This window comes from Ipomoea triloba, chromosome 6, assembly GCF_003576645.1.
Source record: "Ipomoea triloba cultivar NCNSP0323 chromosome 6, ASM357664v1".
Lineage (NCBI taxonomy): Eukaryota > Viridiplantae > Streptophyta > Magnoliopsida > Solanales > Convolvulaceae > Ipomoea > Ipomoea triloba.
The window spans coordinates 24,545,673-24,563,691 of NC_044921.1; the positions used below are offsets into that span (position 1 = coordinate 24,545,673).

The 18,019-nt window shown below is 31.8% G+C and overlaps 1 protein-coding gene and 1 pseudogene across 1 annotated transcript; both read right to left on the reverse strand.

The window, feature by feature from the left end:
- Nucleotides 1-2,801: 2,801 nt before the first annotated feature.
- Nucleotides 2,802-10,764, reverse strand: LOC116023712 (annotated as a pseudogene).
- Nucleotides 10,765-15,170: 4,406 nt separating this feature from the next.
- On the reverse strand, nucleotides 15,171-16,488 carry LOC116021615 (serine carboxypeptidase-like 10). The gene is made up of 6 exons (XM_031262066.1): nucleotides 16,395-16,488; nucleotides 16,112-16,261; nucleotides 15,936-16,007; nucleotides 15,683-15,801; nucleotides 15,479-15,592; nucleotides 15,171-15,397 (listed from the first exon to the last, which is right to left on the reverse strand). Exons 2-6 carry the CDS (start codon nucleotides 16,235-16,237, stop codon nucleotides 15,268-15,270), a joined length of 561 nt encoding a protein of 186 aa, XP_031117926.1. The 5' UTR covers nucleotides 16,238-16,261; nucleotides 16,395-16,488; the 3' UTR covers nucleotides 15,171-15,267.
- Between the last annotated feature and the right edge of the window lie 1,531 nt (nucleotides 16,489-18,019).

Here is an 18,019-nt window from a genome sequence, read left to right on the forward strand (position 1 = left end):
TTCAGTTTGTTTGCTCCAAATTAATTGAATTATTACTCCTAACCACATTAGCCTATTATTTGTACATTAAGAGTCATTCGACCCCTTAGTAAAATTTTTGTACAAGATGGTTGTATATATAATATAAAAATATCATACATAATAAATTTTTATTAATTCGACTAATTAATTGAAACAATAAAAGTATTATTTTAATTGATTAGGTAATAATTTCACCCACAGTAAATCAATTTTAAATTGATCAAATTATTTCTTTATACATAAAAAAGTTTAGAATTATACAAAAACCTTCGTAGCAAGCACCACTCACATAAACAAAAATTTAGTCTACAAAGTTTCATCTTCTACATTATTATCAAGATAGTAATAGTGATGTCCCACATCGAAAACAATAAAAAGATGGCGTTGAGCTCCCTCATTAAAAGGGGAGCTCAACCCCCCGCCCCCCCTATACTGCCCAAATCCAAAATAGAAGCCTCGACCAGGCTTCATTATGAGGCTTCTCTAAAACAAAGATTTAAAAAAAAAATAAAAATTAAAGTAGTGAGGGTGATTTGGGTATTTGCTCAAAACACTAAAGAGAAATGATGTTAAATACAACATTTGTTACTATGTTTGTTGTGATAACAAAGTAATTATTTGTAACCATTTTTTTTAAGTCACTAATAATTATTTTTGCGTCAAGAACCATTTTAACAAATAAGTACAATTATTGTGACTAAAGTGTTATCACAATAAAATAATTAATTGTAACGATTTTAGTTGTTGTAATCACAATTGGTATCAATCAAATACTACTTTTAATGTGCCTAAACATTGTCACAAAAGTCTTGAGTAATTGTAACAACTTTTCAAAAGTCGTCATTACTACAATAGTGACGGAAGATATAGTGACGGCAGGTGATGACTTCAAAAATTAGTCACTAATTTCAATAGTGATCAAAATCGATAGTTTTAGTGACAACTTCTATTATCACTGATTATTAGATAGTTGAATTTACCTAATGCGTTTATGAATTATATAGAAACCTAGGATCATATTCCACGTGCAAAAATGCACCTAGCAAATGCATTTATTGGATAATTACATTTAGCCAATGCATTTATGAATTTTATAGAAACCTGGACATTTACCTAATGCATTTATGAATTTTACATGTAATATCTGAATTAGTGCCTTTTATTTGCCAAAAAAAAAATAAAATCTGAGTATACAACATGATTGGCGGCCATTTATAAACTCATACTGTTTTTGTTCTTTCCACCTACATTACCAAACACCACGCATCATATCCGATCAATCAATATAGTGTGGACCATGATCTACATAGCTGTACGTGGACCATACTATCAAATAATATACATTCAGTATATAAATATTGTACTTTTAGTATATAAATATTGTACTTTTAGTATATTAAAAATATACATTGTATTTTAAAAAGTACATTATATTATTTGAATATTGAAAGTACATTATATTATTTTGTATAATGTACATTCAGTACACAAATAATGTAAATTTAGTATATATTAAAAATGTAATGAACCGTCAAGACATTATAGTCTAGTGGCACCACGTTACACTCCTATATGAGAGGGTGTGGGTTCAAACTTTAGTAGAGGTGATATTGCATCTAATCCAAAGCAAAAGCTATGTTCATCTTATTGGTTAGGTACAGTATATGGAGGCTCATCTTATTGGTTAGGTACAGTATATGGAGAGAATATATCCCTACAAACAATCATTCTTTAGGTTGCCTTCATGGTTATATATCCCTACTAAATGCATTTATTGGATAGTTATATTTACCTAATGCATTTATGAATTTTATAGAAAACTACTCGAATATGAATTAATGCCTTTTATTTGCCCAAAAAAAAAAAAAATCTGAGTATACAACATGATTGGTGGCCATTTATAAACTCATATTGAAACTCATATTGTTTTTGCTCTTTCCACCTACATTACCAAACACCACGCATAATATATGAATTTTATAGAAAACTACTCGAATATGAATTTGTGTCTTTTATTTGCCAAAAAAAAATAATCTGAGTATACAACATGATTGGAGGCCATTTATAAACTCATATTGTTTTTGCTCTTTCCACCTACATTACCAAACACCACGCATAATATATGAATTTTATAGAAAACTACTCGAATATGAATTTGTGCCTTTTATTTGCCAAAAAAAATAATCTGAGTATACAACATGATTGGAGGCCATTTATAAACTCATATTGTTTTTGCTCTTTCCACCTACATTACCAAACACCACGCATCATATACGATCAATCAATATAGTGTGGACCATGATCTAGATAGCTCTGTGGACCATGATCTAGATAGCTGTGTGGACCATACTATCAAATAATATACATTCAGTATATAAATATTGTACTTTTAGTATATTAAAAATATACATTATATTAAAAAAAAGTACATTATTTGAATATTGAATGTACACTATATTATTTTGTATTATGTACATTCAGTACAGTACACAAGTAATGTGCTTTTAGTATATATTAAAAATGTAATTGATCGTCAAGACATTGTGGTCTAGTGGCGTCACGTTACACTCCTATATGAGAGGTTGTGGGTTTGAACTTTAGTGGATGTGATATTGCATCTAATCCTGGCCCCCCCTATGCTAGGATTCCAGCCAAACACCAAGCACCAACTACCTAACATATTACATATGTGCTCTTCCGCAAATCAAAGAAATGTAAAAAAGAAAAAAAAATATTCCATTTACCCACTGCATTAATCAAGAATAGTTCAAAGCCTTTGCTAGTTTTTCAAATTTCACATAAATTTTGAATTTATTTTCGTTGAGTCATGAATACAACTTATTGTGAATAATAATACAAATAATGTACTCTTAATAATGATAGTAATAATGGTTACAAATTAAGCAGTCATGCCTAATTATTTAATCATTATTGAAGATAAAACATTAATCAATAGATTGATCACAGTGGACTGGAAGAAAACCATCTTTCTACCATAACTTGGCATTGAGAAGGTTTAAACTCAGGAGCGTTATGGCCTGCACCCTTCACCGTTGCAAATGTCATATTATTGGAGTAAGTCCTTGTGTACCTATATACATGATTGATAAAATTTTTAAAAGATTAAAATTAATTTAGTTTTTATGTGTGTGTATATATATATAAAGTAAATTATCATCTAACCCAGCAACTTGGCCTTCAAAATTCCATTGTCTCCATTCATCAATGATAGAGTAATTTAGAGACCGTATCCATGCTTGCGTTGACAGGAATGGTACAATCATATCATGGTCTCCACTGTACGTAAAATATTAAAATGATAATAATAATTTTATGTAACATAAAAGTAAAGAAAATAAAAACCTTATTAAAATATAAAATGAATAAATTATTATTACCTATAAACAAGCGACCTATAACCTTTAGCACTGAGATTTGCATGATATGGAACTACACTATCAAGGTCATATATATAATCCAAATCATTGCTGCATCTTTCCCACTTCCCAATACTACCCTGCGTTCATAATAATAATAATAATAATAATAATATAATAATAATAGTAATAATTTTTAATTAATGGGAAGAAAAAGAATGTTACAATCATTTACTAATTTAATTGATTTTTTTAATTTTAAAAAATTAAACATGAAAAAAATAAAATATATTTACTTGTGCAAATTTTTATTTTAAAAATTTTAAAACATGTACTTTTTTAAAAATCGTTTTCTAAAATTTTCAAATATAAAAACACATACTCCCGAGTATAATTTTTCTTAGAACAATTAGTCAAAACTTTGAATTTGTATTGTTTCTATAATGTTATAGTCCCAAATAATAAAATTTGAAAAATGAGTATTGATAAACATGTTTTAATTTCTTTTAAAGCTAAAAACATTTTTTAAAATGAAAAATTAAAAAACATAGAATGAAAAATTGAAAAATACAGCTCTTAGTTTCCAATTTTTATCTCTCTTTTCTAAGGTTAGGGTTGTACCTGTGCTATGTGGAGTGCCTCTCGAACACTCTCATCATTCGCCCAATAGTCCGACAGAGCATAAAAATACTCCTAAATTTTGTTATAAATAATTTAATATGAAGGCTTCAGAAGTAATAAATATATGTGATGAAATATATGTAAATTTCATATTAAAGTAATTGCATGTTGCCACTAGCTAGCTTGTGTTTAGTTGATTTTTCATAACTTGGATATTCATAATATAATTAGTGGAGCACGCAATAGATAATTTATAACTTACCTGACATTGGTTTGAAGATTGTGAATTAAGGTTAACAAGATTTATATGCTTCTCGTTAAGAAACCTCCTGTTTCTGTTGGTGAGCAATTTCTGTGATGTTTGAAGTCCACTGCAACTTGGATCTAATATCATACCAACTTGAATGTCGCTAGTCAACTATTAAATTAAAAAAAAACGAAAACAAGATATCTATCAAGTTACACCTATAGGGTTGAAGAATTTTTTTTTAAAAAATAGATAATTCATGTGACCAAAATACCTCCTCAAAAATTTGAATATCCCTCACACAGTTGACATTTTCTGGATTTATGTTGCCACCCGGCTCCATCTTTTGATACTTTTCTCCTTTACAATTTTCTTCCAAGGACTGTATTAATTATTATACAATTAATCAACTATATTGTCATTGTAATTAAATTTTAAGTGTGAAACATACTTTACAATTTTTTAATTTTTTTTTGTAAAAAAAAAAAGTATATAGACTTTGCCTCATAAAGTTCATCAGAAATGAGAGCCATTCCATGGGCAAAAGGGAATTGATAGCTGTTTTCACCTAGAAAAGTTACTGGATTGCCAATAACATACCCCTGCACCATTCCAAATTTTACCTTAGCAAATTAAAACCTCTCACACACATACAAACAAACACATATCTACAGCTTAGCTTGCAGGTTGCAAACCTTAAGATTGATTTGGGGGTTATTCCCTTTCTCATTCCCTGCATTCACCAAAAGATGAAGTGATGAGAGCGCAGCAGAGTTGTGGTTGTGGAGATAAAAAAAAAAAGAGTTATTAAACTACACTATATGTTATAAATTAATATATAAAGACGATATAATGTAGTGAGGTCTTTCCATCTGATATGACTTGAGTAATGACGGGAACCAGTTGGCCTGCAAATGAATCACCCCCGATATATAATGGATTTGACATGAATTCTTGATGTTCAAGTAACCACTGTACAAATTAAATATAGTTCGTCGTTAATTTGAATAAATTGAGTTATAAAGCTCTCAATTTGTGGCACAACACTGAGGTTAAGCTACGCAAGTGAAACCTTTAGAGCGAACTCGTATGCCTGATGGGTAGTTTGGAGAGTGTTTGATCGTTTAGCAGGAGGAATTGTTGCATAAGAAAATCCAGTTCCCACAGGTAAATCTAAGAAAATAATGCTCGCAGTCTGAAAAATAATAGGATCGGAAAAATGTGTGACCACAGTATATTAGTCAATACAATTCATGGATCAAAATTAAAAATACTGTACTTTAGTCCAGGAGTAGGGGTTTGTTATCAATTCAGGTATGCTTCCATTATATTCCACTCGGACAAAAGTGATGGGACCTGAATATATACATGAATGCACCCTCAAATTAAAATACTTATTAGCAAATTAAAAGCTTCAATTCTATTTGAACTAAGCTTGTTAGGTGAATTCCATGAATTACCAATCTCATAGATTAGCCCACTCAAAGAAGAGCAGCCAGGGCCTCCAGATAACCATATCAGGAGAGGGTCTGATTTTGGATTAGACTCGGACTTGATGAAGTAGTAGAAGAATTGCACGTCCCCTACTCCTATATACCTGATCAATATAATATAATGCATCCAAATCAAATCAGAAATATATTTTTGGTTGACGAGGGAAACTGTATAGTAAAACTAAACCAGTTTAAGTTGTGTATAGCTGATCAGATCAGAGTTGTATGCATATATATATGAAAGTAGAAAATTAGAGTATGTAGATCGAGACCCGGTTTCGAGGTGGAAGGGCAAGGGGCCTTGGAACCCCGGCAGAAACTTGACTGGTGAACCAGCATCTGCATGCCCATACAAGCTGCTGATTATAAGCTGCAGAACAAACACACCCAACACTACTACTGTCTTTGCCATGTTTTTGGTCCTTTTATTGTTCCTTCTTCAAGATAAGAAGATATATATATAGGATTCAGTTTTGGTGTTTTGTGTGAGTTTATGGATAGCAGACACAGCACGAGTTTCCCTAGTATTTATGTACGTGGTTTTATGACAACAAAGCAGCCTCCGTCTATAGTTCGTCTTCAATTTATTATTTAGAGTTCTACTTACATAAACTCCCATTTTTACAGATACTACATTGTACTTAAAAGACGCATAGTTTAAATTTTTACTTAGAATGGGAGCCTCAGTAGAGACAACTTTTGACTCTTTGTGCTTCAGTAGGTTGAGAAAGTAGCTATGAACATATACTACATTGTAACAGAGTCAGTAGTACTCAAAAAAAAAAAGAAGACATTTTGTGAATTTACTTTGTTTTTTCATACTATTCGAACAGTTGTATTGACTCGCCGACACCTAGATCGTAAAACCAATAACACAAAAAAATAATAGTTAATTAATGAAAATACAATTTTAATTTATTTCTTTGTGCTTGTGAGCAGTCCGTGCTGATATTTACGAAGGATAATGATAAATATAGACACACATCAATCCATATTTTCAAGTTTGTCGTCGCTATCAAGTGCCAATTCTGTAACAAATTTAAGCAATAGACGTATAGTTTAAATAGTGATTTTATTAAAAGACGTAAGTTAATCAATGAGCACATGCAATGCAGTACAATTATTAGTTGTACGTAATTAATCAAATTCATTAACTTTCTGTTTGGTTGTTTTCTTAGGAAAAAAATTATTGAACCGAACATGATGTCAGGTCTATTCTTGTACCCGTAGAACTTTGTGAATAAGGTAATTAATTAATTGTGGAATGAGTCTTAATGATTAAAAAAAAATAAGAATTGCCTATACTATCAAAGTGTTTCAAAATCGTATTGACGTTAAAAATGACAAGACGTTAGGCAAGTTTTGATTAGGTGCGCTGCATTAGGTGAGTTGAATTCGGATCTATCAAGTTTAATATTTTGTCATAAAAATGTAGCGTTATTACACAAGTATAAGAAAATACACTTGTACTTTTGCTATTATTAGTTATAATTTTTGACATTAGGGTAAGCGCTTGATCTTGACAATGTTAAAATAAGAAAAAAAAAATCAGGTAGCGGATGCGGACTCTTCAGCAAATCAAAGAAATGTTAAAAAAAAAAATTCCATTTACCCACTGCATTATATTCATCAAGAGTTCGAGGCCTTTTCTAGTTTTTCAAATTTAAGATAAATTTCGAATCATTTGCGTTGAATCAAATTCAACTTATTGTAAATAATAATACAAATAACCTACTCTTAATAATGATAGTACTAATGGTTACAAATTAAGCAATCATGCCTAATTTAATCATTATTGAAGATAGAACATTAATCAATAGATTGATCAGAGTGGACGGGAAGAAAACCATCTTCGTACCATAACTCGGCATTGAGAAGGTTTAAACTCAGGAGCGTTATGGCCTGCACCCTTCACCGTTGCAAATGTCAAATTATTGGAGTACGTCCTTGTGTACCTATATACATAATTGATAAAATTAAAAAAACTAAAATTAATTTAGTTTCTGTGTGTGTGTATATATATAAAGAGTAAATTATCATCTAACCCAGCAACTTGATCTTCAACATTCCACGGTCGCCATTCATCAATAATAGAGTAATTTAGAGACCGTATCCATGCTTGCGTTGACAGGAATGGTACAATCATATCATGGTCTCCACTGTACGTAAAATATTAAAATGATAATAATCATTTATGTAACATAAAAGAAATTTTTCTTATTAAAATATAAAATAAATAAATTATTATTACCTATAAATAAGCGACCTATAACCTTTAGCACTGAGATTTGCATGATATGGAACTACACTATCAAGGTCATATTGATAATCCAAATCATTGTTGCATCTTTCCCACTTCCCAATACTACCCTGCGTTCATAATTTATATTCAATAATAATAATAATAATAATAATAATAATAATAATAATAATAATAATAGTTTTTAATTATTGAGAAGAAAAAGAATATTACGATTATTTACTACTTTAATTGATTTTTTATTTAAAAAAATTAAACACGAAAATATAAAATATATTTACTTGTACACTTTTCTATTTTAAAAATGTTAAAACATGTACTTTTAAAAAATTTGTTTTCTAAAATTTTCAAATACAAAAACACATACTCCGTATAATTTTACTCAGAACAATTACTCAAAACTTTGAATTTGTATTGTTTTTATGATGTTATAGTCCCAAATAATAAAATTTGAAAAATGAGTATTGACAAACATGTTTTAATTTCTTTTAAAGAGAAAAATATTTTTAAAAAATGAAAAATTAATTAAAAACATAGAATGAAAATTGAAATATACTGCTTTTAGTTTCCGATTTTCATCTTTCTTTTCTAGGGCTAGGGTTGTACCTGTGCTATGTGGAGTGCCTCTCGAACACTTTCATCATTCGCCCAATAGTCCGACAGAGCATAAAAATATTCCTAAATTTTGTTATAAGAAATTTAATATGAAGGATTCAGAAGTAATAAATACATTTGATGAAATATAGGTAAATTTCATACATATTAAAGTCATTGCATGTTACCAGTATAACTTGGAAATTCATAATATAATAAGTGAAGTAGTGGGTATTTTATGACTTACACGACATTCGTTTGGAGATTCTGAATTAAGGTTAACAAGATTTATATGCTTCTCGTCAAGAAATTTTCTGTTGGTGAATGGTTTCTGAGATGATGGAATTTCACTGCAACTGGGTTCTAATATCATACCCACTTGAATGTACTTAATCAACTATTAAATTCACAAAAGGAAAACAAGAAATCTATCAAGTTACACTAGGGTTGAAGAAATTTAAAAAAGAAAAGAAAATAGATACATTCATGTGAGTATGTGACCAAAATACCTCTTCAAAAATTTGAATATCCCTCGAACATTTGACATTTTCTGGATTTATGTTGCCACCCGGCTCTCTCGCTTGATACTTTTCTCCTTTACAATTTTCTTCCAAGGACTGTATTAATTATTATAAAATTAATCAACTATATATATTTTCATTGTAATTAAATTTGCCTCGTAAATTACAAAAACTTTTTTTTTTTTAAGTAAAGACTTTGCCTCATAAAGTTCATCAGAAATGAGAGCCATTCCATGGGCAAAAGAGAATTGATAGCTGTTTTCACCTAGAAAAGTTACTGGATTGCCAATAACATACCCCTGCACCATTCCAAAATTTACCTTAGCAAATTAAAACCTCTCACACAAACATACAAACAAACACACATATCGACAGCTTAGCTTGCAGGTTGCAAACCTTAAGATTGATTTGGGGGTTATTCCCTTTCTCATTCCCTGCATTCACCAAAAGATGAAGTGATGAGAGCATAGTTGTGGAGATAAAAAAAATAAATAAAATTATTAACCACACTATATGTTACAAATCAATATATAAAGACGATATAATGTAGTGAGGTCTTTCCATCTGATATGACTTGAGTAATGACAGGAATGAATTGGCCTGCAAATGAGTCACCCCCGATATACAATGGATTTGACATGAATTCTTGATGTTCAAGTAACCACTGTACAAATTAAATATAGTTCGTCATTAATTTGAATAAATTGAGTTATAAAGCTATCAATTTGTGGCACAACACTAAGGTTAAGGTAAGTGAAACCTTTAGAGTGAACTCGTATGCCTGACGGGTAGTTTGGAGACTGTTTGACCCTTTAGCAGAAGGGATTGTTGCATAAGAAAATCCAGTTCCCACAGGTAAATCTAAAAAAATAATGCTTGCGAACTGAAAAAGAATAGGATAAATGTGTCACCACAATATTAGTCAATAATTCATGGATCAAAATTACAGTAGATTAAAAATACTGTACTTTTGTCCAGGAGTAGGGGCTTAGTATCAACTCAGGCATGCTTCCATTATATTCCCCTGGGACAAAAGTGATGGGACCTGCATACATGCATGCACCCTCAAATTAAAATACTTATTAGCAAAACCTCCCATTTGAACTAAGCTTGTTGGGTGAATTCCATGAATTACCAATCTGATAGGCTAGCGCACTGAAAGAAGAGCAGCCAGGGCCTCCAGATAACCATATCAGGAGAGGGTCTGACTTTGGATTAGACTCAGACTTGGTGAAGTAGTAGAAGTATTGCACATCTCCTACTCTTATATACCTGATCAATATAATGCATCCAAATCAAATCAGAAATATAGTAGAACTAAATTAAACCAGCTTAAGTTGCCTATAGTTGATCAGTTCAAACCAAACAGATCATTAGGCTATTTTCTGTTGGCCAGGAGTTGAAATTGTAACTGTTACATAGTTACTATCAGAGTTGTATGTATATATATATATGAAAGTAAAAAATTAAAGTATGTAGATTGAGACCCGGTTTCGAGGTGGAAGGGCAAAGGGCCCTTGAACCCTGGCAAAAACTTGACCGGTGAACCAGCATTTGCATGCCCATACAAGCTGCTGCTGATTATAAGATGCATAACAAACACACCCAACACTACTATTGTATTTGCCATGTTTTTGGTGTTTTTATCGTTCCTTCTTCAAGATAAGAAGATATATATATAGGATTCAGTTTTGGTTGACTTTCATGGATATCTTGCCATGAAACCAGGCCACCACCTTCTTCCTATATAATATAATATAGTTTCCCACCTGACGTGACCTTATATGGCCGACACCCACAATCCCTTTCAATCTCTACACATTTTGACTTGTATCCTTCATAGAATCTCAAATTAAGAGGCTTTCTATATTGGTTGCAAAAAAAAAAAAAGGCTTTCTATATTGGTTGCAAAAACAAAAAGAGGCTTTCTATATTTAATCTCAAATTGGGTGCAGAGCCTGCAGTGTGGCATTTATGCCAGGAACATGGCGTGTCTTGTACGTAGGCTATGTGAATTTGAAGTAGATCTGTGATTACGTTATATATATATATATATATATATATATATATATATATATAGGGAAGGGTTCAGGTGCGAGAAAAGATTTTCCGTGGCTAGGTTCAGTTGTGGGGTTACACAAATCATGCACTTTAAACACCTTAAAAACACAAATTAAGCACACCTAAAGCTTTAAGCCGAGGCATCCTAAGTAAACAAACCAGGCATCTTAAGAGGAAAATCACGCACGTTAAAGAAGAAAAATTACGCACCTAAAGCAAGTGCACAACGGCACGAGAACTCATTTATATATATATATATATATATATATATATTAATTGGAATTTTATTTATTTAAAAACTTTCCAAATTACTTGACTTTGATCTACACAAATTGTAATTAAATTTGTCCACAAACTTAACAATGCCAGGTAAGTATAACTAATATTATACTATGCAAATGTTATATAAAATAATACATGAACAGAAAGAATTCTCAGCTCGATTTAATTCATAATGCTTAAAATAATGCAACATTGGAAAAGCAATAATGGATTAAGATCGAAACTGAATTGAAACGAAGGCACGCACATCCCACCGTTAAATAAAAGAACAATAAAAAAAATTTTGGGGATGGTGAGAGATAGATAGAGAGAGAATGGAGATTTGATTATTAACTATTAAGGCATGATAATTATCCGGGACGGCTCTGAAGGCGGACGAGATGGGCACTCGTCCTGGACCTAACGTTGGGAGGGACTCTTAGCTTGATTTTTTATTTATTGATGTAGTAAAAAAAATGCTTACATATGTAAAGATTTGAATTCATGACTTCAAAATTATTTATTAATTTTAAATATACTTAACAATTACAATCATTTGATATACTTATCTTAGTTAATAGATATATATTAACGAATGTTAAATTAATATATAATTACACTTCATATAAGGGCTCAAAGTTTGAACAGACACTACTCCAATGCTATTCTAAAATGTTTTTTTAATAAACAAAATTATATATTTACAAATATTCAAAATTATCGTTTAATTAGTTTCAGTAAACTCATACAATCATTTAACTTCATATATTAAGGGCCCTTGTTTTTATTTTGACCCGGACCTATAAATTGATAGGGCCGGCCTGATATTTATCATGTTGCATTAGTATTAGCAATGGTGGGGCAAGCGGTGGGAATTGTATATATATAATTATATATACACATAATCCGACGATTTGGTCGACAGCTCGTTGAGTTAGCCTGACTCAATAACCCTATAGGACTAGTCCAATTAGTTTGATTTTTTATAAGACTTTTTTTCCTTAATCTTGTAATTTTTTGAATTTATTAGATCAGAGCAATTTGTTGGTTTATTATTAAAATTGACATCCCTACAACCAACCATTCTTTAGGTTGCCTTCATGGTTAATCTCATTGCAGGATAAACCATGTGCAAAATTGCACCTAGCAAGTGCGTTTATTGGATAGTTACATTTACCTAATGTATTTATGAATTTTATAGAGAACTAGTCGAATATGAAATAATGCATTTATTGTCCAACAAAAAAAACTAGGAGTATACAACATGATTGGCGGTCATTTATAAACTCGTATTGTTCTGCTCTTTCCACCTACATTACCAAACACCACGCATCATCACTGCAGAAAATCTCGTTGTTTTCATTGAACATCTTCGTCCAACTGTAAGTTATTGGTCGTAAGCAAGATTTGAGATTTGACTATTAGGTAAAGTTCATGTTCACTAAAACATCCATTTTCTTGAATTAATTTTCCTAAGGTTTATGCTTACTACTTTACTACCCCAAATGTTTTTTAATGATTTTTTAGATGAATTTTTTGAAATTATATTATGATGGATATGTTATATTGGGATTATATTGTGAGTAAGATTTATCTTCACCAAATTTTTTTACCCCAAAACAAAAATCATTTTCTAAGTGTTTATGTGCATAATCTTTTTAAAATTTATTATTTTGTTATTAATGATTTTATTGACTATGGAATAGTGAACTACTGTATGTATAAAATAATTTTATGAATGATTGTTATTGTCTTAATAAGTTTTGAAAAATTAAAACTTTTATATAAATGTAAAATATGACTATTCAGGAATTTAATATTTTCTAAGGATACTTAGACTTTTCAAGAATATTTTAATAATGCACGAAGTGAAGTGAGTGAGTGAGTGGTGCATTAATGGGGAAGTAGGCATGTGAGCACACTTGGGGTTTGAAAGAAGGAAGAGTGAAGTTGACCCAAAGTATTGGGAATTATGTTCTCTTAAATTGGTATTTGTGCACGTGGCTTTTATTCCAACTACTCTTAGACGGAACAAGGGTAGTTGGAATTCCAAATGAAATCACTTCACTCAACATTTCACTAAACAGTAGGACTAAACCAGCTTAAGTTGTCTATAGCTGATCATAGCTCAAACCAAATAGATCATTGGGTTATTTTCTATTGGGAGTTGAACTTGTAACTGTGTACGTAGTTACTATAAGAATTGTATGTATATATATGAAAGTAGAAAATTAAAGTACGTAGATCGAGACCTGGTTTCGAGGTGGAAGGGCAAGGGGCCCTGGAACCCTGGCAGAAACTTGACCGGTGAACCAGCATTTGCATGCCCATACAAGCTGCTACTGATTATAAGCTGCAAAACAAACACACCCAACACCACTACTGTCTTTGCCATGTTTTTGGTTCTTTTATGTTTCCTTCTTCAAGATAAGAAGATATGAATATATATAGGATTCAGTTTTGCTAGGTAGCTATTTTGGTTGACTTAGCTTTGATGTGATATCATATTCATACTATGAAACCACCACCTTCTTCCTATATAGTATAATATATATTTCTCTATAGTTTCCCACCCAACGTGACCACTAAAATACATTTTCTCTGAATTAATTGGACAATTGCAAGTAGTGTGTCTCTACAGGCCCATGACTTTAGTTGGGCCATCCAGGGAAAGAATAAAAATATTCCATTTCCCTTTCCTTTCCTAATCAAATAATGGAAAATTATTTGATAAACTGCGTGTTAAATTGTAATAAAAATTAAAAAGAAAGAAACAATTTTGATTTAATTTCTTAATTATTCTCAAATGCTCATTTTGCACTAGACCTTTGTTGTTGGGCTTCAATCACTTTTTGGACCCAGACCTAATTCCTCGACAAATTATGCTAAAAGGTGGACGGTCCAAAACTACGTCGTTTTTGTCTTTTTTTTAAAAAGAATTAGTAAACATATTGTTGAATATAGAGTTGTCCAAAAATGTGTGAATGTAGATGTTTCAAAGTGTGAATGTAGAGTATAGAAATCGTGAATGTAGATTTATGATTGTGTGAATGTAGAGTTGCCTAGAAATATGTGAATATGGAGGTTTCAAATTGTGAATATGGAGTATAGAAATCGTGAATGTAGAGTTATGCATGTGTGAATCTGTAATAGAGTTAAGAAGTTCTAGCAACTTGTAGCCCTGTAATGTGTGAATGTGGAGTTCTCAAGTTGTGAATGTGGAGTATATGACCTGTGAATATATATAGAGTTTTGAATGTGTGAATGCATAATATAGTTACTAAACATATAATCCTGTAATGTGTGAATGTGGAGTTTACAAATTGTGAATGTAGAGTATAGTGCATGTGAATGTAGACCCATGTTCACCTTGCAATGTGGACCTGGGTCCACGGCATAACAACCCTAATTCCTCCATCAATTTCCCATTACAATAGCTAACGCTAAAAGATTATTGAATAAGACTTGTGTGAGGTTGTCAATGTCAAGATAGAAATATAATACTTATGTTGAAAAATATAATACTAATAAAAAATAAATTATTTTTTACTTATAAGGAAAAAATGTACAGAGTAATATTTTTTAGAAAAAAATATAATACTTTTAAATAAACATGTAATATTTAGGAATTGAATATAATTATTTATGAAAAAAAGTGTAATATATAAGCAAGGTTTATTTAGAGTGTACACTATCCTTATAGTGACACGAGTTTCCCTTGTCATCCAAACAAAAATACAAAAAACAAACTCTTAATAATGATAGGAAACTAAAGAGACTAATAATGATAGAGCATTAATTCGTAGGTTGATTAGAGTAGACGGTAAGAAAACCACTTGCTTATCATAGCTTGGCATTCAGAAGGTTTAAACTCAGGAGCGATATGGCCTGCTCCTTTCACAGTTGCAAATGTCATCTTATTCGAGTAAGTCCTTGTGTACCTATATACGTGATTAATTAATAAATTTTTTTTTAAAAAAAATTGAATTTGTGGGTATATATAAAAGTAGTTATCATCTAACCCGGCAACTTGACCTTCAACATTCCATGGTCGCCAATCATCAATAATAGAGTAATTTAGAGATCGAATCCATGCTTGTGTCGATTGGAAAGGTATACTCATATCATGGTCTCCACTGTATATATGTAAAATATTAGATATATAATTACTTTAAAAAAATCCAAAAACTAAATAAATGCAAAGTGTATATATAAATTATTATAACCTGTAAACCAGCGACCTATAACCTTTAGCACTGAGATTTACATGGTATGGAATTGCGTTATCAATCTTGTTAATATAGTCCAAATCTTGGCTGCATCTTTCCCATTCCCCAATGCTACCCTGTGGTTGTAATTTTTTTACTTTTAATATATTTTCTTTTTAATTTTTTTTTTTTGCATGAAAAGAAAATTAAAGAGAATAATATTTTGAAATATTCTTCTTCCCTTTTACAGACTGGGGCCTTAGTGCCTTACCTTTTGCACATGGAGGGCCTCTTGAACTTTCTCATCATTCGCCCAATAATTTGACAGATCATACAAATACTCCTAAAATTTGTTATAAATAATATGAAGGCTCAAAAAATAATGAAGAAGCTAGAATAATCATTTTAATTTTGTTATATGCTTCGTAGAGATGTTGTATGACTCACTCGACATTTCTTTGGAGAAACTGAATTAAAGCTCACGAGATTTGTAAGTTTTTCGTCAAGAAATCTCCTGTGAGTGAATCGATTCTTGAACATTTGAACTTCTTCACAACTGGGATCTAAAATCATACCACTTTGAATATTGCTAGTCAACTATAGACAAAATTAAAGCAACACAATAATAAGAACAATATATAAATCTATCGGGTCACAAATTAAAGAGGGACATGCAGAGAGATTAAAAGAAGAAAAGAGAAGATACTTAGAATTTATGAGAACAAAATACCTGCACAAAAGTATTAACGTCGTCGAAACACTTCACATTGTCTGGATTTATGTTATAATCCGATCCTATGGCTCGATATGCTTCTCCTTTACAATTTTCCTTCAATGACTGTGTGTTAGCACTGAAAATTCAAATAATGTTATTGAGTCGTGCTGATATATGGCTATTAAATTAGTTGCTTTAATTAATTAAATTGGACTGATATTTATTTAATTGGGTTAATTAAATGACCCATTGAATAATTAATTGGTCTAATTAATTAAGTAATTTAAAGATATTGTTGATGAACTGCTGGCCAAAATTCAAGGAATATATTTAATTAAGTTGGATCGAGCTATGGGATCAATTGGACTGCTCAAATTGACGGGCTTTGACTTGGTTTGGCCCACGAAGAATATATGTGGATTATATAATTTTGAGGAAGTTGTGGATATTATAAATATGTTCAAAATTAGAATGTGGGATATATAATTTTGAAGAAGTTGTGGACATTATAAATTGGTGCAAAATTATAAAATCATGAACCTGGACATGATGATGTCCAGGTACATTCCTTGAATTTAATTCAAAATATTAAAATTAAATTCAAAGGATGGGGTTTGTTAAATTTTCTCTACCCCCCACCACTATAAATAGTGGTTTCACTTTGAAGATTAAAGACATTGAAGGCATTGAAGATTAGAAGACTTTGAAGCTCTGAAGATCTGCATCTCACCGGGAGTAGCACGCCTGCAATTTATTTGCACGAAAGACTCGCTTGCAATTTACTTGCACCGAGCACCTGCAATTATTTGCACCGGGAGGACACGCCTGCAATTTATTTGCACGAAGGACTCGCTTGCAATTTATTTGCACCGAGCACCTACAGTTATTTGCATTGAGGGACACGTCTGCAATTTATTTGCACCGGGAGGACTCGCCTGCAATTTATTTGCACGAAAGACTCGCTTGCAATTTACTTGCACCGAGCACCTGCAATTATTTGCACCGAAGGACTCGGCACGCCTCCAGTTCAGCATACTCTGAACTCGGTCTACTTCTAGTTCGGCATACCCCGAACTCGGCATAGCTCGGTATAACTCGGCACGCCTCCAGTTCAGCATACTCTGAACTCGGTCTACTTCTAGTTCGGCATACCCCGAACTCGGCATAGCTCGGTATAACTCGGCACGCCTCCAGTTCAGCATACTCTGAACTCGGCATACCTCGGCATAGCTCGGCATAACTCGGCATACCTCGGCATAGCTCGGCATAACTCGGCACGACTCCAGTTCAGCATACTCTGAACTCGGTCTACTTCCAATTCGGCATACCCCGAACTCGGCATAGCTCGGCATAACTCGGCACGCCTCCAGTTCGGCATACTCCGAACTCGGCACAACAAGGCATACTTCCAGTTCAGCACACTCTGAACTCGGCACACTTCCAATTCGACATATTCCGAATTCGACACACTTCAAGTCGGCATACTTCTAGTAGAGAATCAGAGGACTTCCATACTGAGATTGTACCCTTTTCGTTTGATACACACTACTTATTGTAACCGATATACTTTGAATTTTGAATATATACAATTCAAATATTTCGCGTTCACATATTTTGGCACGCCTAGTGGGACAACTCTG